Source organism: Dreissena polymorpha, chromosome 4, assembly GCF_020536995.1.
Source record: "Dreissena polymorpha isolate Duluth1 chromosome 4, UMN_Dpol_1.0, whole genome shotgun sequence".
In the NCBI taxonomy this organism is placed as follows: Eukaryota; Metazoa; Mollusca; class Bivalvia; order Myida; family Dreissenidae; genus Dreissena; species Dreissena polymorpha.
Window position 1 is genome coordinate 22,359,989 of NC_068358.1, and position 27,611 is coordinate 22,387,599.

Here is a 27,611-nt window from a genome sequence, read left to right on the forward strand (position 1 = left end):
CATATTTGAAAATCGGACTTATAGTTCGTGTTCCTTGCTCTTTTATATTTTAACCCTTTGCATGCTGGGTAATTTGTAGTCTGCTAAAATGTCGTCTGCTGAAGTTCTAAAATTAGCATTTACTTCGGTTTTTTTTGCCAAAGAATACTATCAGAATAGCAAACAGTTTGGATCCTGATGAGACGCCACGTTCTGTGGCGTCTCATCTGGATCCAAACTGTTGGCAAAGGCCTTCAAAATTCGGTTCCAGCACTGAAAGAGTTAATATCTTTGCTGTATTACCTGTGCATTCTTTTGAGCACGAAGTTGTCTGTTGCAATGAAGTTAATCTTGTCGGACCTGCAAAAAGACAACGAAAGTAGTATAAATTATATTACATTGTAATTCAATTACGCAATAGTCTAAAGAGGCAGATGCAAAACATATATCACTTCTCAACTTGAATCACCATTGACATAACACAAATGGCAGTGTTATAACAAAATTTATGTTAGCAGAATTCCCTCTCAATACATCCCATAGCGTTTAGCTTTCTTCTAAACATTGACATATATTAATCCAGATTTGAAGACAGTGTTTTTATTTGAAGACAGTGTTTTTATACGTAATTTGGAGCAAGGGTTTAAGTGATTGTGTGCACGTCTGTCTTTGGCGTTGCCGTCATGTCAATACGTTCTTCAAAGTGTAGTTTTAAGCGTACATTTCCCTCTTAGCTAACATTCTCAATTGGGAAAACCAGTACACAACCCTTAACACGTTAAAACTAAGTATCTACCAAACATGACTAGTAAGTAAAAAGCATTGCTAAAAAATATGAAATTTAAGGTCAATACTCTAATTAGCTTGTCTATGTATGGAAAAATATAGCGGCGTCTGACATGTACACTTACTTAATGGTTATACTACTATAGAGTATTGTGATTGCAAGAAGAGAAATCATCACTATATAATGTGGTATATATTTATATTGTATATAACACCGCTATGAAAGGGTAATTTAACACAATCTACACGATCGATTGATGATAACCTGTATGACAATACTATGAAAAATAGCAAACTAAGACAAACTTGTAGCTATCTCACTGCACGTGCTGTGCATTGCCACCATTCTCAATACGATTGTTACCCGCCAAGAAGAAGTATTTATCAACGTCTCAGGGTACACAATCCCGTTGGGGCCAACACCTATGCGGGATTCCATTTGAAAGTTAGAATGACTAGATAGTGAGTTTATTGGTGACAACGTTTCAAATACTGGACACGATTTGTTTTCAATAGACAAAGAGACCGTAGAGAGAAATCAACGAATGGTTATTGTGCGACAATTCTTTTGAAAATACTTCGGTTATTAGTGATTGAAGTTATTTAGTAAAGCGCGCGTACATCGATCAAAACGCGATCGCAAAATCCTGACAAATTATTTTGGCATTTTAAATTGTCATGGATTATTGAAGTCATTTATTTTAACGCGCATATTGTTCCGTCAACAATCGTGTACAATTGTATAGCGTGTAACTATGCTCCGTACCATGGAATGTTTAACAACAATTAAGCTATATGACATTGCTTAACTTAAGCGAACATGTTTTATGACCGACTACTTTTTCATGTCACGCAATGTAAGCACAAATAAAACCGACAATTTAAATACATGGACGCCATAACTAGTTATGGCAGAATATTATGTACATTATCATGCTTAATGATATTCATGATTAACCGGTTGTTGTTTTCTTGTTGGTGTTTTGCGTGTGAAATCATATCATCGATGCACGAGTTTCATAGCATAAAATAGTTTATACAAGCGTACACGAATATCTATTATTTTGATAACATCATATCGGGTGTTCAGCAAGCAAGAAACTAGTTCATAACAATTACATCTCTTAATGAACGCAGAGATACAAGATCAACATCGAAAATAAGATCGGATGCCCTGCTTGAATAATCTTATAGCAAATTCACATTTAGTTTAACCTCAACGTAAAATATTCGAAGACATTTTCGTCTTTGTTGTTGCCATAATCCGGTTGCAGCGATCGTTCGGTAAATATACCGCGTTTTGTACTAAAAACCTGCATTTCAGCAAAAGACCTGACAAGAGCGCCATAAGGTCAGCAGAAATAACTCTCTGTGCGGTCATCTATTGTTATCCGAATAAGGGCACAACAAAATCATAGTGTCAACGTATTCTGTTGCGCTTGTGGACGATGTACTATTTCATCGCTTCGATAAGAGGTATTGTTATCACAGATTAATCATTAAGAAATTTACGATTTTAAGAGATTACACGTAACAAATTAGGTGCGTACAAGTAACCAGTTGTTCTCGGGCTGATAATATATTTCACACCTTTATCATGTAGATAGCAGCTGAGATACCGTATCTCTATTAAACAGAGTTCACGTATACTTTGATATATATATTGCGATAAGTACAGCAATAATCAAAATTAAAACTATGGCGTGATGTTTGTTCGTTGACCACTAATGACCCCCTTTTTCTTAACACTACACACACTACAAACAGGGCTTTGTGTGATAATTAAAATATTACGTTTGATGTTACAATAATGTATCGTTTGTTTTCGATTTGACAGTGTGATACTGTTATCAAAATCAGCTGAGGTATTCAAAATCTGTATCCAAGGAACTTATTCTATACTCATCAGGTTACAATTCAGCAAATCGATGTACACATGCCCGTGCACATAGTTTATTGAGCAGCAAGCAATGCGCATTGGGTCATTGTCGACCTGAAGTGGCTTGAAGTTACCCGGGGGTGACTCGAAGCCGATTCTTGTCACCCTAGGGTGACTTCAAGCTATTCATGTCACCCTGGGGTGACTTCAAGCCGACCGGGTGACTAGAATCGGCTTCAAGCCACCCCAGGGTGACATGAATCGGCTTCTAGTCACCCCCGGGTGACTTAAAGCCATTTCAGGTCGACAATGACCCAATGAGCGCAAGCAATGCTTCTTGTTTTCGATACTTCTTTGAATGAATAGATGCCGACAAATTACTTGGTTTCTGACTAAGTGTTTTGTACAAAGTCAGCGTTTTGATTGCATCTATGTTTTAGAAACAAACGTCATTTGTCTAAGAACGGTGCATTGAACGAGCAAGCCAATTGCAGTTTAACGCACAGCAAGGTTAATTAATAGTAATCGACAGAACAAACACGATCACCGGAGATGTCATGATGAATAGCCAAAGCAAAGACCTATAGATTACATTATCCATGTAATCTATAGGTCTTTGGCCAGAGGGATTCCGTAATGTCAGTTTAATTCCATCAGCACAGCGGGTAACCCGTACAGCAACCTGCGTCAATGACGTAACGCACCGTAACGATCAGCTGATCGCAATCGTTAACGCAACTAGATTACGAAAGCAGTTCCAGTTAGTTTGTTGCCAAGATCGAAAGCGTTGATAACCAATCAGTAACGGTCAATTTAACTGGCATATTCTTTGTTTACGAACACGCTCTCTGACATCCAGAACGTTACAGATATTAGCCCTAGAGAATAATAGTAAACAAGTTTCCTTACATCTGGAAATGCAAGTATTGTTTTAAAGTGTCTTTACCTTTATCTTGTATGTGTATCAATGTTTCAGCATGTTTTTACTAATCTTAATCCTTGTGCAATGTTTATGTTTCTCTGATATTGAAATTTTGAGCTTTTAAAACGTTTGTTTTGCCTGCTTTTGAATTATAGAATTTTAACGCGCATCATGGTATCGCGTAAAAATCCACTTGATGCGTTGTTCAGTTTGCGGAGACAATATTTTCAAAGTTACTTCCTACATCGGCGTTATTATTTAATGCCTTTTATCAAATAGAAACGCTACTAAATCATTGTCATTTAATAAGCATTAAAAGTGTGTGCCTTGATTTTTCAAGAATATAATAGTAGTGAAACTGCTGAACCGGTTCTTAGAGATAATGAGATACCAAATTTTGAATTATGTCATGTTAAAATAAAACAGAATACCATCTAACTTTCGTTCATGTCCAAATTTGTACAAAAAGGTTAAAACAATATCACGAAAACATAACCATCTATAATCAACTTAGTGGATATCTATGGAACAAGGTTTTGAAGTTAGATTTGTTTGCGTGCGACAGTGTCATCCAAAATTCAAATACTGCGAACTTTTCGATAACATTTTGAACAAAGAATAGCTTAATTTTCAAATATCAGTCATACTAGCAATGATTTCCTCTTCTATACATTAAGTTTTAAGCATCATAATATGTGTCTTGTTCTGAGAAAACTGGGCTTAATGCTTGTGCGTAAAGTGTCATCCCAGATTAGCCTGTGTAGTCCGCACAGGCTAATCAGGGACGACACTTTCAGCTTTTATGGTATTTTTAGTTTGAAGGAAGTCCCATTTTACCAAAAATCAAGTTTAAGCGGAAAGTGTCGTCCCTAATTGGCCGGTGCAGACTGCTGAGGCTAATCTGGGACGACACTTTACGCACATACAGCCCAGTTTTCTCAGAACACGACACATATAATTACATTTTCTGCTTCAAGCACTATTTCCAAATTAATTAAATATGATTGTTTGAGAACGCAAAATCTATTAATGCAAAACAAACAAAAAAATGACTGTGTTTATAGTATAATTTAATATCGATTAAGACAATAGTCGTGTTCACAAATGAGCTAATAAATGAATTGCAAAAACGTTTATATAACTTGCACTGAACAACATTTATAAGGAAATCAATCAGATGACTTCATGTTATTTACCGTATGTACAATGCACAAAAACGTCAACTATGTAATTAGTTTTATTTATACAAATATTAGCTTGAAAATGAGCTGTGGTCATTCAAGTTATTAAAACTCGTTCATATTAAAATACTGGCAGAATAATGACCTAATGTCATGTTTACAATGTCGCAGATGAACTGCGCAATTACAACACTTAAAAGTTCATGGTGTGTACGTTATACAAATGTAACGTACGCATGTTTTTGTTAGTTTATGTAACAATTCAGCAAACGCGCTTAACTTTGCGACAAGTAAAATTGGAAAGCTTATACAATTCCAATAAACTTAAAAGATTTTTGTTTATAATTTCCATTAAATATATCATTTGTACTAAAAATATACATTATATTTTAGTACAAGAGAAATATAGCAAAATGCAACGTACCCCCGTGAATGCCTACCGCTAGGGCAAGCAAGATGGGTAAACGACAATCCATGGGCATCAATCAACCACGCTCAGTGGTAACAATGTTTTAGGGTTCAAAGTGCCCAGTCGCGCTTTATATATGGCTCATTATCAGACTCCAAAGTCCAAGCCTCTGCAACCGGTTTGTGAAACCACGCCGATGTACAGTGTACGCGTGAACCAGAGAGCGACGTGGGTTTCATCGGTTGTATGTTGTAAGTAAAAGCTTATGTGTACATTATGGTATGAAATATGTGATAGCGTAATATGCAATGCGCGCTTGGTTATTGTTCAGGGGAAAAAGTACCAATCCATTTTGTGCGTTAACAGTTTCGCTTTATTAAGCAAATGTTATTTCGCTTTTATAAAAATTGCATATTTCCAACCAAATAACATTTATAGGTTATACTGACAAAAACCAAAAGCGTTAAATCGCATACATATGTTGGGTGAAGTTAACCACAATACTTCAATATCAGAGCAGTTGAATTACTACAGAATCATATTTTTAGTTTATTTACCGGTACTCCTGCTTTGTACTAATGATACGTGCATATATTACTGAAATTGTGCTTATTCTGTGACGCTAAAATTGAAATCAAGCAGCTGGCAGTCCGAAAATGCCCAATAAGTTGTTGCTGTATGGGATGTATCATATCATATTGAAAAATTGAATCGTAAATTCCAAAATAAATAAAGGTAAAAGCAAAGGCACAGACGGCGATGTGGATAACCAAATTCAAATCAAATGTGTATTTCGACCATTACAAACATTCAAGCACAAGGTTGGTAAACTACTCGATGCTGCTTACATGTAAAGTAGAAAAAATACACACGACGCATAATATAATGACACAATGAGGTTTTTTAAGTCCCATGATTATAACGCTGACACGTTCACCGCATCACATATTTTACGGCGTTCATATGCCAACTTGTTTTCTACACTGCTCACTTAGCATTTTGCGTACTTCGTTCTACTTGCTGCCATGAATCCTTTACCTATATTTTGAAGTATTTACATTTTTTAACGCACTTGTACCATAATTGCGTGCGTCAACTTGTTTTCTTCAAAGCTCACTAAGCATTATTCGCTCTTCGTTCTACTTGCTGCCATGAATGATGTATGTTGTATTTAAAATGTTGCGCCTTGTTTTCATTTGTTTGTGGCAACGATAATGTGAATCTTTACCGATATTTTGAAGTACGTTTTCCATTTTTTAAAACATACCTGTAACAGAATTGCGTGCGTACTTTAAGACATTAGTTTCGATCGACTCTTTCCAATCACACAATTCTTTAGTTTGCATTTTCGATTTTTGAAGTTTATCTTTTCAATTAGGAAGTTCACGTTGGAATATGCCTTTAGTACATGTGTTTAACTATTTTTACTTTTTTGAGAGCATGAACATGTCTAAATCATCCAGATCTCTTTACATCGTATTTCGGCACTTCGTTCTTTTCAATCAATTCCCAAATGTGTCGGTCAGCATTAAGATTTAATGTCTACACCACCTATATGGGCCATCCTTCAGAGCTGGTTATCATGTAACACTTTCCGATTGCACATGTTTTTGAAAGCACTGAATAAACACCGACTGTCCGGTTAGCGTAGTGGTTTTACATGCGCTACAGATCTAGGAAATCCGGTTTTAATTCCTACTCCAGTTGCAAGTTAATTTGGTTGATCTCCATACCTGACACCGAGGTTTCCTTTCAGGTACCCCGTTACCCCACCTCCCGAGCACAGGACCACTTCGACATGATATTTTTTCAGCAAAAAATAAATACCCAGTTACCCCACATCCGAGCACAGGACCACTTCAAGATATTTTTCAGTAAAAAATGAATAGCTGGAACTGGCGAATATTGTTCAAAATAGTCGAAAATTTCAGGTTATACAAGTTGATAAAGTACTGGAACACAATAAGGGTACTCACATTTTCAGCTTCTGTGGAACCACTACAAGTTTGTAACACAATTAGTAAGTTAAAAACATATGAAATGCGCATTGTTGGTACCAAATTTAAAAGACATTTTAATAAAATACAAAGTTACGCACCTAGTGTTACACAGCTAGCGGTACACGTACAACAATATACAACTACAATAATTCACATTAATGGTTTATTTATTATTTAATGTAAATACATTATACTCTCACATAACACTGCACATGTATTAAAGAGGTTTATCTGCACATAATTTATAAAACAATTTGAATACCTAAATACACATTCTGTAATGCACTATCGCGTTTTAAATATAACAGAATATTGCTAGTAATTAACTGCTACATTTTCTATATTATGGGTAATCCGCAATCAATTATTAAAAAAGATAGCTGTTATTTTTGCACTGTTTGAAACTATTTATTGTAAATTTTAAATGACAGGAAAGCATCAACTGATGCACTAAATTTTACATATGTTATTTAAAAAAGCTTATTTGGGATTCGGACACATATTATTAGAAGAATTATTTGATTTCACAAAAAAGAGCTTTGTTAAAAAAGCCCTGATCCCACCCACTCCCATGGAAGCCTTGTAATTTGCCCATTTGAGTACCGGTATGTGTCGTAGTCCAAAGTTTGGTCAAAATCATGATGAGAGTCTGGAGAGTGTTTAATGGAAGAATAAAAGCTTATTAGTAAGAATGTATAATATTAATTAAATGGTTTAATTTGGTTGACTAAGAATATTCAATTTCAGATTTAGTTAAATTTAACAAGAGATGTGTTTGTCAGAAACACAATGCCCCCCTACTGCGCCGCTTTGAAGCCATATATTTGACCTTGAATGATGACCTTGACCTTTCACCACTCAAAATGTGCAGCTCCATGAGATACACATGCATGCCAAATATCAAGTTGCTATCTTCAATATTGCAAGTTATGACCAAGGTTTAAGTTTAGTGATAAGACACACAGAATGACAGACAGACAGGCCAAAAACAATATAACCCCTCTTCTTTGAAGAAGGGGGCATAAAAAGGTCAATGCTTAGGTCATAATGAGGTACGATGAGTGGAGTGTATTCATTAAGAAAATCCATGCAAGAATAGAAGTTTTGTAGGATTTAAAGAAAATGTTGCATGCTTTGATTTTTTTATGGTTAACCTCATACAGACCAACAAACAGATGGAACTACGTGAGGGGAACTACGGGAGGGGAACTACGGGAGGGGAACTACGGGAGGGCCAATCCCTATATGCTTCTCAGCATCATTAGGATTCCAGAGGGGCATTTAAATGTAAATATTTGGAATCATGTGGCAACAAATTTGCTGGTAACGTCAACATTATAACAAATAACCACTTATTAACTTGCAACTTAAGCCAATTAAAGCAATAAATCTCTTTGTGTTAAGAATAAATATTTGCATCCAAGCAATACGTTTCTTTCACACTGACTGGTTAAACAAAGAATATTACGCTAATAACATTAAGTTGCATCTGAACAGACTGAACATAGCTGACATGAAACAGAGGATACAAGTCAGCATTCTGCTGTTGAAAATTTCATTACCTATGAGGCAAAAGATATACTTCTGCTATTAAATATACTCATTTTTTTTTTCAAAAGTTCACTGGCATATTTTCCAAATGTTCTTAACAATGTCACAAAGAAATAACAATTAAACAACACAGAGAGTAGCAGGTACCTGTAAAAATAATTAGGACAAAAAAATCAAATGATTCTATTTCAAGAAGGAATACAAACTGAGGAATGTTTCACAATTATCAGTTCTATCCACGAACTTAACACTAATGTATGCGGGGTATTTATCCTCCAATATTGCACAAGGCTCAACTGGTACGTAGCTGGTAGTCACCATTCTGGGTGATGTATCGTACCCATGGCAACGCCTGGTAACCGCTCTTCTCAATGATCTTCAAATAACGCACCTGACAAACAAATGAGACGACTTAATGGTGAATGTGGTGAATGAAAAGGCAATGCATACAGATTTACAATTATTAAATTACTTAAGTACATAAACATATGGTATCTATAAAGGCTGACAGAGATTATATCATCGCTCGTGGAATAATAATTGACATAAAATAACTTTGTCATTGCTAATGGTTCTGTGCATTGACAAAATACAAAAAAGCGTATTCAGCCAACTAAGTGTCACAACTGTACGAAGGAAAAAAACAAACTTTTTAAGACCTTAACATTAGATAGCCTATTGTTCATTATTAATCAAGGACAAAAGCGTGCCCAACATATTTAGAAAGCCCAAGTGCTATACCTGTATTCCGGACACAGTGAAGTAAGGGATCTCAAACTTGATAGAAATGGGTGGTCTCCCCTCCTGGTCCTCCGTCTCCACGCTGGGCAATCCAAAGTGAGCACGCATCATGTACTCCTTACCACCCTGCAAGCACATTAGATAGAAACAATTTATAAAAGCTGAAAAAGTTGCCTGAATGGCCTGCTCAGTTAAATCTAAATTAACACAACGCATTATGATTTTTTTTTAAATTAACATGAGTGAGCATGTATCATGTACTCATTACCAACCTGCTAGAAAATTATCAAACGTTAATCAATTAAGTTGATAATTTTGACTTTTCTCTCTTTACTGATATGATTAGTTTTACACACAAAACATAATCAACAAATAATATATGGTCAACAAAACTCAACACTCATCAAGTACTCTTTACTGCGAAGGAAATCAGAAATACTGTCCATATTCCCCTGTAACCATTTATACTTAAATAATGTTTATTAAGTTTTCCAAGATAGACCTGAGACATGTGAATTTTTCAAGACTTAAACGAATAATCTCCTAATATATACATATACTCGGTTTAGTTGTTGCATGTGGCAAATGACAACATAACAGTAATGCAGTGGTATATTCAATTTACTTTCTTCCAGTATGGAAACCAACATAACCAAAGTAATAGTATATTACCATGTTCAAGGGTTAAGGTCATTGTCAGGTCAAGGATGAAAAGCCAAACCATTGAAATGTTTACGAAATAATAAGGATTTTAAATAAATTTGAATAAGGTCTTGCTGAAGAAAGTCAACACACGTTATGTATTCCTTTTCACCATTGAAATTCACTTAAGAATTGACACTTTTACATCCTTATATAAAACATTAAGTATTTAAAACACTTTAACATTAAAAGGTACCAGGAGAAACAAATAAAATTGAAGGTACGGAATATTATAAATCTGTTCAGTTAAAAAAAGTCTGCTCTAAAACCTGTGATTCTATTCTTGTTGGGTATGACAATAATACAGAACCCCAACAAACATATCTGTGTTATGAAGGTCACAGCCCTGCAGATTAATTTGCAGTGGTAAACTGTTATATACAGTAAACTTACAGGGAAAGACTTGATGGTCCAAATAACGGAGTTTAATTCTGGAGCGTATTTACAACTGCCAATGGTTGTCTTGAACTTTGGAGTGTCAGCGTCCAGGGGCACTGGTATCACAATCTCAACATTGTTGGCCGTAGATCGGCGCTTGAATTGGCTTTTTGCCTGGTAATACAGAAACAATGTGAAGGAATTACATTCACTAGCTGACTACTTTAATAGAATGTGGAATAACATGACAAAGAGTGTTGATTTTAGGTCTTTTTTGCCATAATCAGTAAAACCCTTACTAAGCTAATCTAAATCTTCAATGAGAATTGTTTGTTTATTAATAATCACAAAAACTTAATAGTAATTTTGTATGCTTTTAAACATAAAATAAGAAAAACAATTTAAAAAGTGATAAAACTGATTACAAGTAATTCAGTTGGATAATTTATTTTAATTATTATTGAAATCTCTGGAAACCACCTTTCAGAAACACAATCAATTTAATGATACTCCAAAGTAATGATATAAAATCACTGTACAAGCAGTCCCATCTCACCTTGATCATATACTCCACCCTGCTGTGTGCGTGCCTCTCTATAACCGACTCCACCCAGATCAGGGGCTTCACCTGCACAATGATCTCAACTCTAATATAAGCCTGCCATATTAAACAGGGCTTAATGCATGTGAATAAATGATCATCCTAGATAAGCATGTTCAGTCCACACAGGCTACCAGTAATCAGGGACGACACTTTCCACCTAGACCGGATTTTTGTTTAACCCTTTGCATGCTGGGATATTTGTCGTCTGCTAAAATGTTGTCTGCTGAATTTCTAAAATTAGCATTTTCTTCATTTTTTTTTCAAAGAATACTATCAGAATAGCAAACAGTTTGGATCCTGATGAGACGCCACGTTTTGTGGCGTCTCATCAGGATCCAAACTGTTTGCAAAGGCCTTCAAAATTCATTTCCAGCACTGAAAGGGTTAAAAGAGACTTCTTTGTAACAAAACAAACTACCGGTATTATACAGAATTGTCCTCCATGATTTGCCTGATAAGCACAGACTTATCTTGGAAGATAGTTTTCAGGCATGCTTTTAGCCCGGTTTTATCTGAGACTAGCTCATATACACATCAGTACATCTGTCAAATGTAGTGTTACATTTTGCTGAGGAAGTTAAGAAAGAAAATAACTGGAATTTTATGAAAATTATAGAAAAATAATATGCTTGAATTATGTCCTTCACTTGTATTTTGTGTTTGCTGATGCCAAAAATGTAAGTTCAGTAAAATATTTTTAAATGACAACTTGTTCATTACAGATATTCATGAAATGAATATGAGTTAAAAGGAACACTCTTCCAGAGATTCAACAAAAGTTCAGTACACATACAAATACAGTCAGTGTAATCAAACTAATCAAATATAATACAGTTTTTGATTAGTTTATGTTTTGTACATTTAGAACTTCTGAAATGAAATGGAGTATATACCATAATTAATGTCAACAAACTTACAGATCGTTGAAGAAACATTATGTGAAGTACAATCATGAAAATAGAAAATATATTTCTGCAGCAACTTTACAATAATTTATTATTTTATACAATTTGTACAATATCATTTCAAAATTTGACTTCAGGAATAATGCCAACATTAACAAAATATTTCACTATCACTGAATAAAATGCTACTCACATGTGTGTTCAGTCTGTAGGACATAAGTTCAAATTCTCCGTCGGGTGGCACAAAGGAGATCGTGCGGTCGTTCTCAAACCGCGAGAGGCGCACACACTGGTGGAACTTGACATCTTCAAGGTCCACTGACTTACTCTTGCCTCCTGAAGGACACAACAAGGAAATACAAAACTTGATTTCAAATGCTATGATTATTTAAATATCATATAAGAACAAGAGGGCCTGAAAGGCCCAAAGTCACTCACCTGAGATACAAAGGAACTGGGATTTTATGTGCAGCCCGAGATATCATTAGAACCAATGTTCTCGCCAAGTTTCATAAAAAGAACTATTAATGTAATTTTAAGAGTGCTAACAAGGTTTTACTATATCAATAAAAGTATACATTTTATAATTCCCCGCACCCTGGCGGACATGTTTTTCAACAGACCAGAATCCTTTTTAAACTCATTCAAGATATCATTAGAACAAATGTTCTGACTAAAGTTTCATAAAGATTGGACTAAACATGTGACTTTTCAGAGTGTTAACAAGTTCTTACTATAACCATATAAGGAAAAATGCCCCGCCCACTAGTTGCCATATTTTTCAACAAACCGGAACCATCTTCGAACTCGTCCAAGATATCATAAGAACAAATCTTCTGATAAAGTTTCATGTTGATTACACAATAAATGTAGTTTTAACAAGGTTTTACTATAGCCATATAAGGAAAAATGCTCCACCTCTGGCGGTCATATTTTTCTACCGACAGGAACAACTTTCAAACTTGTTCAAGATATTATTGGCACAAATCTTCTGACCAATTTTATGAAGATCGGACAATAAATGATGCCTCTAGAGTGCAAACAAGGCAAATGTTGACGCCGCACAACGGACAAATGGCAATCACAAAAAAGACAATTTAACACACAACTTCCATGACTCTTGTGGTTTAAGAGAAGTTTTAGAAGTTTTAACATTTCATGGACCCAAAAGATTTAAACAACTTTGAATGAGTAAACCAAGGATCATTCCTACGATATTCTTACTACACATATAGCCCTAAACATAGTTATAGAGCCTCTGTCAGACCTACTTCCAGTTGTTTCAAAGAGCACTTTATCGTTGAGCCCCAGCCTGAGTTCTGGCATGCCTGACAGGTATACCCTCATCTTGATGGCCCCCACTATCTCACTACGCAGCACGCTCCCTGTAGCACTAACCTGAAAACACAGTACTGCTCAATAACAAGCACTCTGTAAAGGCCACAGCTCAATAAAACACATTTTTTACAGGTCACATCTAAATAACAAGCAGTCCGTACAGGTCACAGCTCAATTAAACACATTTTTACAGGTCACATATCAATAACAAGCACTCTGTACACAGTACAGGTCACAGCTCAATAAAACACATTTTTTACAGGTCACAACTCAATAACAAGCACTCTGTACAGGTCACAGCTCAATAAACCACATTTTTACAGGTCACATCTCAATAACAAGCACTCTGTACAGGTCACAGCTCAATAAAACACATTTTTACAGGTCACATCTCAATAACATGCACTCCGTACAGGTCACAGCTCAATATTACACATTTTTTACAGGTCAAAGCTCAATAAAATGCTCTTTGCTAATGCATAGATCAAAGCTACAAAGCAGGCACTTTAGACAGAAACATTTTCACGAAAAAGGTCACCTGCTTTTTCAAGGCAACCTGCCTTTTTTGTATTGCTAAATCCATGTTTATTTAGCAAAGCGAACAAAAACTACACCAACATATTTCTGGTTAAATAAATAGACAGTTTAACTAATTAACTGTAATTTAGCATGTGCATGAATAATCAATAATGAATGTAGGACACAAACTAAGTGTGTTATATTAATATGGTTCACAAGTACAGTCAATCTTGTGGATGCGACCACTTGTATTAAGCGACCTTTGTCTTATGCGACCATTTTGAAATCCCACGGAGCTTTTTCGCTGTATAATGATATTGAATTCAGCGACTTTTGTCTTACGCGACCAGCGACCGCTGATTTCTATGTATGTTGATGTCCAAATATTGAATTGAGCGACCACTAGGAGGTAAAAGTGGTTAATGCATTGATCTTTCAGAGACAAATTCGTGTTAATTGTTTATCTAAGCCGATAAGATGTACTGTTACACCGCTGCTTTGTTTTCACACCAACCAATATGATTATGCTTTGTCTCGTTGACCTGTTCTGACCGGTATTGTTGTAGACTGCATATCAATTTATTGAGTTCAATAATAGAGGAACGTTTTACGCACAGTCTACAGCTTAAAAAGTTTATAATGTGGAACTATAAGAGACAACGCCGATTTTTCTCGAGTATAGATAACAGGTGCAGAAACAATGCACTGTACGCGACAAACATTTCCTGAGAAGTGCGGAAAATAAACTATTAATCGGCAACATCTGTCGAAATCCGTACATTACCAATTTGTAATTATGCTAATTAGTAGATATTTGTTAGCCAATCACATTGTTATTTACTTAATAAATTTTCCAATCAGGTCTGTTTGTTTGTTTTCAATTGACGTGTTTTAATTTTTTCAGCTCATTATGTATCATAATCGAGTCAGATTTCCTTAAGCGTACATACAGAAATTAAAATGTCAAAACAATAAGTGTTAACGTTGAACGAGAAAATTCGGGTTTTGGAATTGTCAAATAGTAAAAGTGCACGTAAAATTGCAGATGAGTTAGGAGTCGGTAAAACTCAAATTCAGAACAGTCTTAAGCGTAAAGCCGAGGTGCTTGAAGACGTGGAAAATTATGTGTCAGGTGAAAACAAACGCGAAAAATATTTCCTTGTCGATGTTGTTTTTGCAAATAAATATGTACACACAATTCATTTATAATATATGATAATTTATAATAAGTGAAAAAATAAAATACATTATAAGTAAAATATTGTTTATGTACATTTGTGTTGTGTTTATATTCATTTTATTATAAAAGTTAAAATCATTGTTGACAAAAGAGATTATCCTTTATATAGATTAAAATTGAGGGTAAGCATTCTTCCAGAATGGCCTTTTTTATTTAAAGACCATTTTATTAAGAGACCACTTTTGATTACTCCCTTGAGTGGTCTCTTAATACAAGATTGACTGTACTAGATTAAAGTGGGCGTTACTATAATTTATGAAATGACATCTACCAAGAGATTGACAGATTCAATGACGTCAAGGAACACTTCATTTTTCCTGTACTTGACACCTTCTGAGCGCCAGGATACGGCGTTGGTCACTGCCATAGGAGGACGGGGTGCAATCTCCAGCTTATGACCATCCTGGGTAATAAACCTGCAGTCACATTTTATAATTCACCTGCATCCAATTAAGTTAAGTAATGCACCCAGGAAAATGAATGAAACTTCTGTGTACTGTTAAACCAGTAATTCAAAGATTTACCGTACATTACTTTGTATAACATGCAGTTTTTTACCTCCAAATTTCAAATAAAAAAATTAAACATTTACCGGTAGTGAAATTAACTAAAAATGTAAAGCACTTGAATGACATACCTGTATATAAGTGATTCAAATAAAATATCTCTAAAAAGTAATAAAAGTCATATAATATAAAAGTTATAGAATTTGCTTGGAATGAGAATCTGATTTTTCACGTACTAGAAAATTCATCGAGGGAAATGGAATATTTTGAATAATTTCTTACTCTTGCAAAATTTTGCTGTCTGTTGTCTGTGGAAACCCAAAGTCCATGACCTCATCCAGAAGTTCATAAATGAGTACAAAGTTGTCTCGAATGCTTTCCTCTTCTAATTCCTTGAAATACTCCAGGAATATCTGCAAACACATGCTATGAACATTATATGGGCAGCATTACATGAAAACTGGGCTTAATATATGTGCGAAGAGTGTCATCCTACTCCTAGACTAGCCTGAGAAGTCCGCACAGGCTAATCTGGGACGACACTGTCTGCTTTACATGGATTTTTGCTACAAAGAGACTTCCTGTAAATGAAAAATATTATAAAGCGGACAGTGACATCCCTGATTAGCCTGTGCAGACTGCACAGGCTAATCTGGGATAACACCTTCACATAAGCATTAAGCCCAATTTTCCTAGAACAAGGCTCATATTTGAAATAATTTGGGTCTAACTTACATACATGTAATGCTTATTTCAACTTTGAATTTACTTACAGTAATCATAATGATAGATTATGATGATAATTGTTCATTTATTTACCTTTTACTATGTTCTGATAAGTTTTGATTTCCTGGTAATCATGAAATTTAAGTCGGAAGAAAACTGTTAATAGTGAAATAATTATATAATTCTATCAATTAATGTTCTTGTGGCAGTAATGGCTATATAGGAAGTTGTAAATTAATTTTAGTGGCAAAACCTATAATTACTTGATAACAACACACCTGAACACATTTATGAAGAAATGAAAAGACAAGCGCAATATTGGCGTTCTTTTTGGAGGTGGACACAAGGTAGAGGTTGTTGTACTTGATGTAGATGAAGGCTACCTCCCCAATCTGAATGATCGGGGACATCTGACCCTCGTCCTCCCGATCCATCACCATTGGCATGAACTTGTCCACCACTGACATGTCCATATCACCACGATAGTTTCGACATATCAGCACCTACACATGGGCAGAATGAGATCAGATTTTTTTTTAACTTTAATTTTATTTAAATTAATCATCTGAAAATAACAGAATAGAACACCAAATTACTGAATTCATAAACTTAATAATAATGGTTTGAAAGCGATTGCTATTCAGGCATAGCACAAGTAATATCATATTCCATCCCCTACATTTCCATTACTAGAAAAAATATCTACATATAGAAGTGATGATTATCATGAAGACTTTTAAAGGAAATACATTATGCAATAATGAAGGATGGTTGCAAAAAAAACAAACACATAATAAATGCTAAGTTTTCTCATTTTATGATTTTAGGTCAGACAGGAGAAAATTATAATAACCAGATTTTTACATGTCCCAGTTTAAGGGCATGAGTGGATTTCGAAGACTGTTGGACAAAAATACTGATGCTATATGAAATAAGGATACAATGAGATTATCCAAAGTTTTCACTGTCAATAAATTATCCAGCAAGCACTTCATGAACATACGGTATAAATTTATTGTAACATGGATACAAATTTATTCTTCAGACAAAAAAGTATAAGTAAATCTAAAGATGTGGATCATATACCTTTCCTTTCATGTCCAATATATACACAGCCGATGCCGACATCTTCACGTGTCTATGTTATTTGGTCTTTGTTTTCAACCTTAAATAGATGTATATTTATTTATTAAAATTATCTGGAAAGATATTTTTTTGGTATCACATCATGTTCACATTAATGTCAAATTTTAAGGTGTCCTTAGAACTCCGGTTGATGATTTTCAGTGTCCTGTGAGTAAAATTGAGGTCCCAATAACATGCATTTCCGTTTTTCACCCTATTAAAATGTTTAACAAGAGGGCCTGAAAGGCCCAAAGTTGCTCACCTGAGATTCAAAGGAACTGCAGGGCCCACGTTTGGCCATTTTTACCGCGGAATATCGGCGGCTTCCCCCATGAAAAAAGTATACTTTTTTCCCCTTTTTCAGCTAAAAATTCCCCCTTAAAAAACAGTTTTTTTTATTACTTTTATACCTTTGTTGCCAGCTGGTATGGTGCTACTAACCTTTGATTAAATGTATTTTTATGAAAATCACATTAAAAATATAGCAATTTTAGATGTTGAATGGTTGGTGAAAAGATCTTCTAAAATTCCCCTTCTCGCCCAAAACGACGCGAAATTTCCCCTCATGAGGGCTGTGGGTGGCTTCCCCTAGCGGCAAGAGAGGGCCCTGAACTGACCTGTTCTGTGCAGCCCAAGATGTCATTAGAACAATAGGTTCTTACCAACTTTCATGACTAGTGAACACCCTGGCAGCCAGGTTTTTCAACAGACCCGAACCATTTTCATACACATCCAAAATATCATTTAAACAAATATACTGACAAAGTTTCATGAAGATTCATAAGTCCATATAAGGAAAAATGCCCCGCCCACTGGTGGCCATGTTTTTCAAGCAACTGGAACCACTTTCGAACTTGTCCAAAATATCATTGGGACAAATCTTCTGACAAAGTTTCATGATGATCGTACAATAAATATGGCTTCTAGAGTAACTATAGCTATATAAGGAAAAATGCCAAGCCCCCTTGGCGGCCATGTTTTTCCACCAACCTGGACCATTTTCAATCTCATCCAAGATATATTGTGACAAATCATCTGACAAAGTTTCATGATGATCGGACAATAAATGTGGCCTCTAGAGTGTTAACAAGGTTTTACTAAAGCATGATATATGGCCATATTAGGAAAAATGCCCCGCCCCCTGGTGGCCATGTTTTTAAAGCAACCGAAACCATTTTCGAACTCATCCAAGATATCATTAGGACAAATCTTCTGACCAAGTTTCATGAAGATCGGAAAATAAATGTGGCCTGTAGAGTGTTAACAAGGTTTTACTATAGCCATATAAGGAACAAGAGGGCCATGGGCTCTAAGGCGCTCACCTGAGACCCAAAGGAACTAAACTATTTTGGGAAGGTGGAGTTCAAAATAATAAAAGTACTTCATGAAACATAAATATTATCATAAGGTTCACAAGAAGAAATTCCCTGGCCCCTGGAAACCATGCTCTTCAGAGCACCGGAGCCATTTTCAAAGTAAATCAAAATATTATAGGAACATATGTTTTCAGCATGTTTCATTAAGATTGAACTAAAATGTGACTTATAGAGAGTTCACAATGGTTCACTATAGCAATAAAAAGAAATCTGCCACCCACCTCAGGGCCTTGCTTTTAAACAAACTAGAACTATTTTCAGACTCACCTTGCAAAGATATTTCCAATTAAAATAACTATCAACCCTTTTTAAAACACAAATCTTTGATAATCACACCAAAAATACGGACCTGACATCCATAAACTTTTTGCCATAACAATTTGTGTTCCACTCTTATCAGTCTGAAGGCCTTTGATGTGAGTTCCCAGCTGAGGCCTATTTCTAAGGACTAAGGGCTTTTAAGCTGCAAGCCTGTTACATCACATTAACAATTCAGGCTAGGTCAATAGAGAATTAATAACTAGTAGTTGCTGATTAGCATGTGGATGAATGGGATCATTGGAGAAATAAGAGTGCATTCGCGTCATACATTTATGATTGGAGGTCAAACACAAATCAAATTATATACAGTTGTTTCTCCCCTAAGTTATTTTCTGTGAAATCAATATAACAACTTAAAATTTTGATAATATTTGATAAGAGTTTGCAGATGGCAAAAATATGTTTGTTGCACTTATATCCCCAACCGATCATCAACATAATAATCCTCTTCAGAAAGAAACAAAAATAAATTTTAAAAAATTTGGCAATTTAACTGTACATCTTATCCGCAAAATTTATATTCAGATGACTGCATGGAGATCATGAATATCATAATATGCATAAATTTCATTCAACGTGTACATTGTTAATTTCATAGTAAAGTGTAAACAAGGTTACACTATAAAGCCATTTAAAGCCATGTTTTTCAACAGACCAAAACCATAAAGGAACTCGGCCTAGATATCATAACAAGATATCCATAAAACCAATGTTTTGACTAAGTTTCATGATGATTGGACAAAAATTGTGACTTCTAGAGTGTTCACAAGCTTTTTTTACTATATAAATATAAGGAAAAAGCCCCCACCCCCCTGGCGGCCATGTTTTTTTACCGATCCGAACTTTTTTTTAAACTCAACCATTGTATCAAGGAAACAAATGTGCTGACCAAATTTCATAAAGATTGGGCAAAAAATGTGTCTTATAGACTGTTCACATGTTTTCACTATATACATATAGAGAAAACTGCTCCACCCCCTGGCGGCCATGTTTTCAAATGTTCACGACTATTTTCAAACTTGTCCGAGATATCCACATAACCGATGTTTCTACCAAATGTCATGATGATTAGGCAAAAAAATTTGACTTCTAGAGTGTTCACAAGCTTTTTTACTATACAAATATAAGGAAAAAGCCCCCCCTGGACAACATGTTTTTTTACCGATCCGAACCATTTTCGATCTCTACCGTCGTATCCAGGAAACATATGTTCTGACCAAATTTCATGAACAATGTGACTTTTACAGTGTTCACATGTTTTCACTGTATACATATATAGAAAACTGCCCCGCCCCCCTGGCGGCCATGTTTTTTCACCGATCTGGACCATTTTCAAACTCATCGGAGATATCAATGAAACCAATCTTTTGACCAAGTTTCATGATGATTGGGCAAATATTGTGACTTCTAGAGTGTTCACAAGGTTTCTCTATAGCCATATAAGGAATACTGCCCCGCCCCCTGGCGTCCATGATTTTCAACAGACTGGAACAATTTTTGAACTCAAGCAACATTAAGACAAACATTTTGACAAAGTTACATGAAGATTGGGCATCAAATGTGACTTCTACAGTGTTTACAAGGTTTTTCTTTTTTTTGACCTAGTGACCTAGTTTTTGACCCAGCATGACCCAGTTTCGAACTCAGTCGAGGTATCATTAGGACAAATGTTCTGACCAAATTCAATGAAGATCAGACAATAAATGTGGCCTCTAGAGTGTTCACAAGGCAAAATGTTGACGACGGACGACACACGACGGACAAAAAGCGATCACAAAAGCTCACCATTAGCACTATGTGCTCAGGTGAGCTAAAAACGCAAAGAAATACAACATCATTCGTATTGAAAACGCAACTAATTTGACTTTTATTCAAATTCATCAAATTCGATGCGTACGGTACAATAGCTATAATCAAATGCTTTGCTCATTTTCGGCATTTTTTCTTTGGAATCATTATCGTAACACGGTGACACTTTCATAGCAAGCTCCTGGATGACAGAGCACAAAAACAGTCAAAGTTATTCAAACCCTTTGCGGACTAGATTTCATAGTTAAACAACAGCACCGCCTTGCGGGTGCAGACCTCTCATCTATTTTCTTTTTAAAGGTGAAGGGACTTTAATTTTCAATCACAAAGGAGGGAGGGGTGGAGTGAAGAGGGTGTTTTAGTGTGGGGATGTGGACATTTATCACATTATCTTCCAAAAATGCGGAAAAAAAAAATTGGGGGGGGGGGAAGAGGGGGGGGGAAAGGGGGGGGGGTTCTTGGGTGCGATGGTTGGACGCTATTTCAAACATAAAATAATATAAATTAATATGTGTTTTTTAACCGTTTCAAAAAAAATAAAATTGGGGGAGGGGGGGGGGGGGGGTATAGTGTGAGGGTGTGGTGGTCATTTGTGAGATGATCTTAAAAAAAAAAAATTAGGGGGGGGGGGGGGGGGGAGGGGGGGGGGGAATTCTTGGGTGCGATGGTTAGACGGTATTTCAAACCTTGCGGGTGCAGACCTCTCATCTATTTTCTTTTTAAAGGTGAAGGGCCTTTCATTTTCAATCACAAAGGAGGGAGGGGTGGAGTGAAGAGGGGTGTATAGTGTGGGGGTGTGGACATTTATTACATTATCTTCCAAAAATGCGGAAAAAGAAATGCAAAAAAATAAATAAATATTGGGGGGGGGGGGGGGGGTATAGTAGTGTGAGGGTGTGGTGGTCATTTGTGAGATGATCTTAAAAAAAATAAAAAAATATAGGGGGGGATTCGGGAGGGGGGGGGGGGAGGGAGGGAGGGGGGGATTCTTGGGTGCGATGGTTGGACGGTATTTCAAACATAAACAAGGGCTGTTTGTAAAACATGCATGCCCCCCCCATATGGGCTATCTGTTGTAGTGAGAGCCATTGTGTGAATATGTTTTTTGTCACTGTGACCTTGACCTTTGACCTGGTGACCTGAAAATCAATAGGGGTCATCTGCCAGTCATGATCAATGTACCTATGAAGTTTCATGCTCCTAGCCATAAGCATTCTTGAGTTATCATCCGGACACCATTTTACTATTTCTGGTCACCGTGACCTTGACCTTTGACCTTGTGACCTCAAAATCAATAGGGGTCATCTGCGAGTCATGATCAATCTACCTATCAAGTTTCATGATCTTTGGCATATGCGTTCTTGAGTTATCATCTGAAAACCATTTTACTATTTTGGGTCACCGTGACCTTGACCTTTGACCTAGTGACCTCAAAATCAATAGGGGTCATCTGCGAGTCATGATCAATCTACCAATCAAGTTTCATGATCCTAGGCGTATGCATTCTTGAGTTATCATCCGGAAACCATTTTACTATTTCGGGTCACCGTGACCTTGACCTTTGACCTTGTGACCTCAAAATCAATAGGGGTCATCTTCGAGTCATGATCAATCTACCCATAAAGTTTCATGATCCTAGGCGTATGTGTTCTTGATTTATCATTCAAAAACCATTTTACTATTTCGGGTCACCGTGACCTTGACCTTTGACCTAGTGACCTCAAAATCAATAGGGGTCATCTGCGAGTCATGATCAATGTACCTATGAAGTTTCATGATCCAAGCGTTCTTGAGTTATCGTCTGACAACCACCTGGTGGACGGACAGACCGACCGACCGACATGAGCAAAGCAATATACCCCCTCCTCTTCGAAGGGGGGCATAAAATAAATATTTGTGTTTTTTAACCGTTTAAAAAAAAAAAAATGGGGGGGGGGTGGTGGGGTTGGGGGGGGGGGGGGTATGTGTGAGGGTGTGGTGGTCATTTGTGAGATGATTTAAAAAAAAAATTAGGGGGAGGGATTCGGAGGGGGGGGAGGGGGGGAGGGGGGAGGGCACGGGGGATAGTTTGGGTCGAGTCTATTGTGGTATGTCAGTTAAGAGTAGTTTTGTCAAAGTATCAATCAAATCTAATCATAAATAAAGAAGTTATGGCAATTTTAGCAAAATTTAATAATTTGACCTTGAAAGTCAAGGTCATTCAAAGGTCAAGGTAAAATTCGACTTGCCAGGTACAGTAACCTCATGATAGCATGAAAGTATTTGAAGTTTGAAAGCAATAGCCTTGATACTTTAGAAGTAAAGTGGATCGAAACACAAAATTTAACCATATGTTCAAAGTTACTAAGTCAAAAAAGGGCCATAATTTTGAAAAATGACAACCAGAGTTATGCAACTTGTCCTTTTACTGTACCCTTATGATAGTTTGCGAGTGTTCCAAGTATGAAAGCAATATCTATGATACTTTAGGGGTAAAGTGGACCAAAACACAAAACTTAACCAAATTTTCAATTTTCTAAGTATAAAGGGCCCATAATTCCTTCCAAATGCCAGTCACAGGTATTGGGCGCAAGGCCAAGTCACTTAAACACTATCAATATGTCTTAAAACAACTTTTTTCATTAAAAAAAAAAATCTGATATAATATATATAATAATATTATATATATTATATCAGATTTTTTTTTTTAATGAAAAACATAATAATATCAGAATGTTTTTTTAAATTTTGTTAACTTTTTATAAAAAAAATGTTTTATGACATATTATGACATATTAAAGGGCTTGGCCATGCGCCCAATACCTGTGTATAGTATTGGATTTGTCCTACTTATAACGTTGAGTCAAAACCTGTCAATAATATCCTAAAGGGGACTTGGACAGTATAGATAGATAGAGTACCAGTGGCAGTGCATTAGAAAACAAGAGCACCCCATAATGGGTATGATAGTTTGCGAGTGTTCCAAGTATGAAAGCAATATCTATGATACTTTAGGGGTAAAGTGGACCAAAACACAAAACTTAACCAAATTTTCAATTTTCTAAGTATAAAGGGCCCATAATTCCTTCCAAATGCCAGTCAGAGTTACATAACTATGCCTGCACAGTCCCCTGATGATAGTTAATAAGTGTTGCAAGTATGAAAGCAATAGCTTTGATACTGTAGGAATGAAGTGGACCTAAACACAAAACTTAACCAAATTTATAATTTTCTAAGTATAAAAAGGGCACATATTTCTGTCAAAATGCCAGTCAGAGTTACATTACTTTGCCTGCACAGTCCCCTTATGATAGTTAGTAAGTGTTGCAAGTATGAAAGCAATAGCTTTGATACTTAAGGAATAAAATGGACCTAAACACAAAACTTAACCAAAATTTTCAATTTTCTAAGTATAAAAAGGGCACATAATTCTGTCAAAATGCACGCCAGAGTTATCTAACTTTGCCTGCCCAGTCCCCTTATGATAGTAAGTAAGTGTACCAAGTTTGAATGCAATAGCATTGATCCTTTCTGAGAAAAGTGGACCTAAACGCAAAACTTAACCGGACGCCGACGCAGACGCCAATGCCAATGTGATGACAATAGCTCATAAATTTTTTTCAAAAAATAGATGAGCTAATAAAACGTCAGACCAAATTATTTACAACGACATACATCATTTTCAATCTAACTGAATCCGTTGTTCACTGTGCATGTATTTGTAAAGCCTCTGTACTTTCAGTTTCTATTACGTTGCCTTATAATATGTTCAAGAGTGGTCGAAAGACGTGCGCGATTGTTGCACCAAAATATCAGTCGATCGCAAACTTTTTCGAACCAAGATAGCAAGAGCCAATAAATGCCGAATCATTCATGTTTTATTTTTTTTTAAGTTTATATTATGGACAGTTTCAATGGTTAAAGATATTATGAAACATCTGTTTATTAAAGTTAATTATGATAGTTTACAGTTTTACTGAATCAATACAAGTGTGCAGCTTAAACAGAAGTAACGCAGATATAATTTTAAGGTATGTATTTTTATAACTCGATTCACCCTTTAAAAAATTTCAAGAATGAAATCACCCTATTTTTCAAAATCAATTGGTGACAACCCTATTTTCAAAATGATTATCTGGGGCACTGCTGTTTTAATATTTTACGGCATTCTTTATTGAATATCATTCAGTTAAATAAATACACATCAAGAATGACTTCTGTGCTATGCATTGGCTTAATTTTACCTTATTTTCAGCTATTTGATCACTGTTCTCACATAACAAGATCAATTATTTTTTTCCAAAAACTACTTTTATTTCCATGAGCTTAACTTAGTAGCACCCAATATGGCTTTCAGGGAAATGCCAAAGTATATTGAAATACCAAGCAAGCATATGATTTATGGAAAATCAACAAGGAAGAGAACTTAAGCAATGTATAGTATCACAGGTATTGGGCGCAAGGCCAAGTCACTTAAACACTATCAATATGTCTTAAAACAACTTTTTTCATTAAAAAAAAATCTGATATAATATATATAATATCAGAATGTTTTTTTAAATTTTGTTAACTTTTTATAAAAAAAAATGTTTTATGACATATCATGACATATTAAAGGGCTTGGCCATGCGCCCAATACCTGTGTATAGTATTGGATTTGTCCTACTTATAACGTTGAGTCAAAACCTGTCAATAATATCCTAAAGGGGACTTGGACAGTAAAGATAGATAGAGTACCAGTGGCAGTGCATTAGAAAACAAGAGCACCCCATAATGGGTGCAGTTTTGAATAAATGAAAGCTTGACAGAATTTTGTTCTTTTTTTTTTTTTTAGAAGTCACAGTGACCTTGACCTTTGACCTAGTGACCCAAAAATGGGTGTGGCATGAAGAACTCATCAAGGTGCAGCTACATATGAAGTTTCAAAGTTGTAGGTTGAAGCACTTTGATTTTAGAGCCATGACAAAATGTTAAGGTTTTAGTACGAGCCGGACGGCGAACACGACACGACAAGCTGGCTATGACAATACCTCGGGTTTTCTCCGAAAACAGCCGAGCTAAAAACTAGTGTCACATGAAATTAGATTTTAAGTTGCAGTAAGTAGATATATTAACTGCATTATTATTCAATGTTAACACTATCACAGCTAAGATATGCATAAATATAATCAGATTGTTAGAACCAAGTTAATTTCTCAATAAAATAACAATCTGTATCATTTGTATGGAGAGAAACGATTGCCAGGTAACGAAATCATACGGGTACGAACTGCCACATGAATCTAATTTGAGAAAATAAACAAAATTTAAAGGAACAAGTCTTTATAACAAAACAACAACATCGATTTAAGATCACGGCGTTCAAAAATAATCATATTCCGATGTTATTTATTGAAAACGTTCACCAAAAGTACCTTTCAGATGATAAAAATAAATTTGACACATCCGACGTCAGTCAAAACGGCCCATTTATGATGGAAATCGGGAAATGAATATAGCGGTCAAAACGGGAAACTGTCAAGTACGGTTCTTCTTCTTCTGGTACAGCACTGATGGAAGACTGTACAAACGGTGCTCAGTTGGGTGTTAATTTAAAATTATTTACATTGTAAGTGTTTACATGTGGATAAGGGGGACAATGACGTCCACATGAGTAAGGGGTTTGAATACTTCTACTGTGGCTGGTTCATGTATGTGGGGAGGTAGTTAATTCCCTTGTATTATTGATCTTGGATAGAATGAAACTTTATAAGTCTTTTGAAGTTTGTATGTGTCTAAAACAATGGTTACTGCTGAGTCTGGATCGGCGGTCGAAATGAAGAAGGGTATTATCTGGAGGAGTGCTTTATATCAACATCATAAACGTCATCTTAATTTTTCTTACTCAAATGTTTCTGTTTTTAAACCAGGTTTTCGGAAGGAAAAAACTGGTTATTAGATTGGCGAATGCGGGCGGGCTGGCGGAACAAGCTTGTCCGGGCCATAACTATGTCGTTCATTGTCAGATTTTAAAATCATTTGGCACATTTGTTCACCATCATTGGACGGTGTGTCGCGCGAAATAATTACGTCGATATCTCCAAGGTCAAGGTCACACTTTGAGTTCAAAGGTCAAAAATGGCCATAAATGAGCTTGTCCTGGCCATAACTATGTCATTCATTGTGAGATTTTAAAATCATTTGGCACATTTGTTCACCATCATGGGACGGTGTGTCGTACGAAAGAATCACGTCAATATCTCCAATGTCAAGGTCGCCACGACTAAAAATATATTTTTTTTAAAAACAAACTTACAAAGGGGGTTAATTTTGTTTGTTCATTTCAAAAGTTCAGTTTGAGTTTTCTCCCTTTATCAGATTTTTTTTTCACAATGAAAACCTGGTTTTTTTGTGACAATTTTGTCCCTTGTATAGTAATTATTATTATACCAAGTATACTTATAAGAATAAATGTTGTTTTTGCGTAATAACTATATATTACTATTAAAGAAAATGTTAATAAAAATGATAACAATAAAATCATCATCATCAACATCAAGGGTTCGAGGGCTCATGCATAGGTAGATAAAAACAATGTTTTGTACCGAAACCTAAAATATCTCAAAGTCTTCAATATAACGGCTGGAGAGAACTAT

At 35.7% G+C, this 27,611-nt stretch overlaps 2 protein-coding genes across 2 annotated transcripts in view; both read right to left on the minus strand.

Moving 5' to 3' along the window:
* LOC127877753 (uncharacterized) overlaps positions 1-5,307 on the minus strand; it is a 42,067-nt gene extending 36,760 nt beyond the window's left edge. The window contains exons 1-2 of the mRNA XM_052423961.1: positions 5,172-5,307; positions 283-339 (exon numbers count right to left, since the gene is read on the minus strand). Of these exons, the coding sequence (XP_052279921.1) occupies positions 283-339; positions 5,172-5,229 (115 nt within the window). The 5' untranslated portion in view covers positions 5,230-5,307. The remainder of the gene's footprint in view (positions 1-282; positions 340-5,171) is intronic.
* Positions 5,308-7,305: 1,998 nt separating this feature from the next.
* On the minus strand, positions 7,306-26,476 carry LOC127877759 (AP-1 complex subunit mu-1). Its single transcript, XM_052423969.1, has 11 exons — positions 26,391-26,476; positions 17,453-17,531; positions 16,645-16,869; positions 15,923-16,053; positions 15,406-15,550; positions 13,309-13,435; positions 12,231-12,373; positions 11,085-11,156; positions 10,544-10,702; positions 9,449-9,574; positions 7,306-9,098 (listed from the first exon to the last, which is right to left on the minus strand). Exons 2-11 carry the CDS (start codon positions 17,492-17,494, stop codon positions 9,000-9,002), a joined length of 1,269 nt encoding a protein of 422 aa, XP_052279929.1. The 5' UTR covers positions 17,495-17,531; positions 26,391-26,476; the 3' UTR covers positions 7,306-8,999.
* Positions 26,477-27,611: the final 1,135 nt, after the last annotated feature.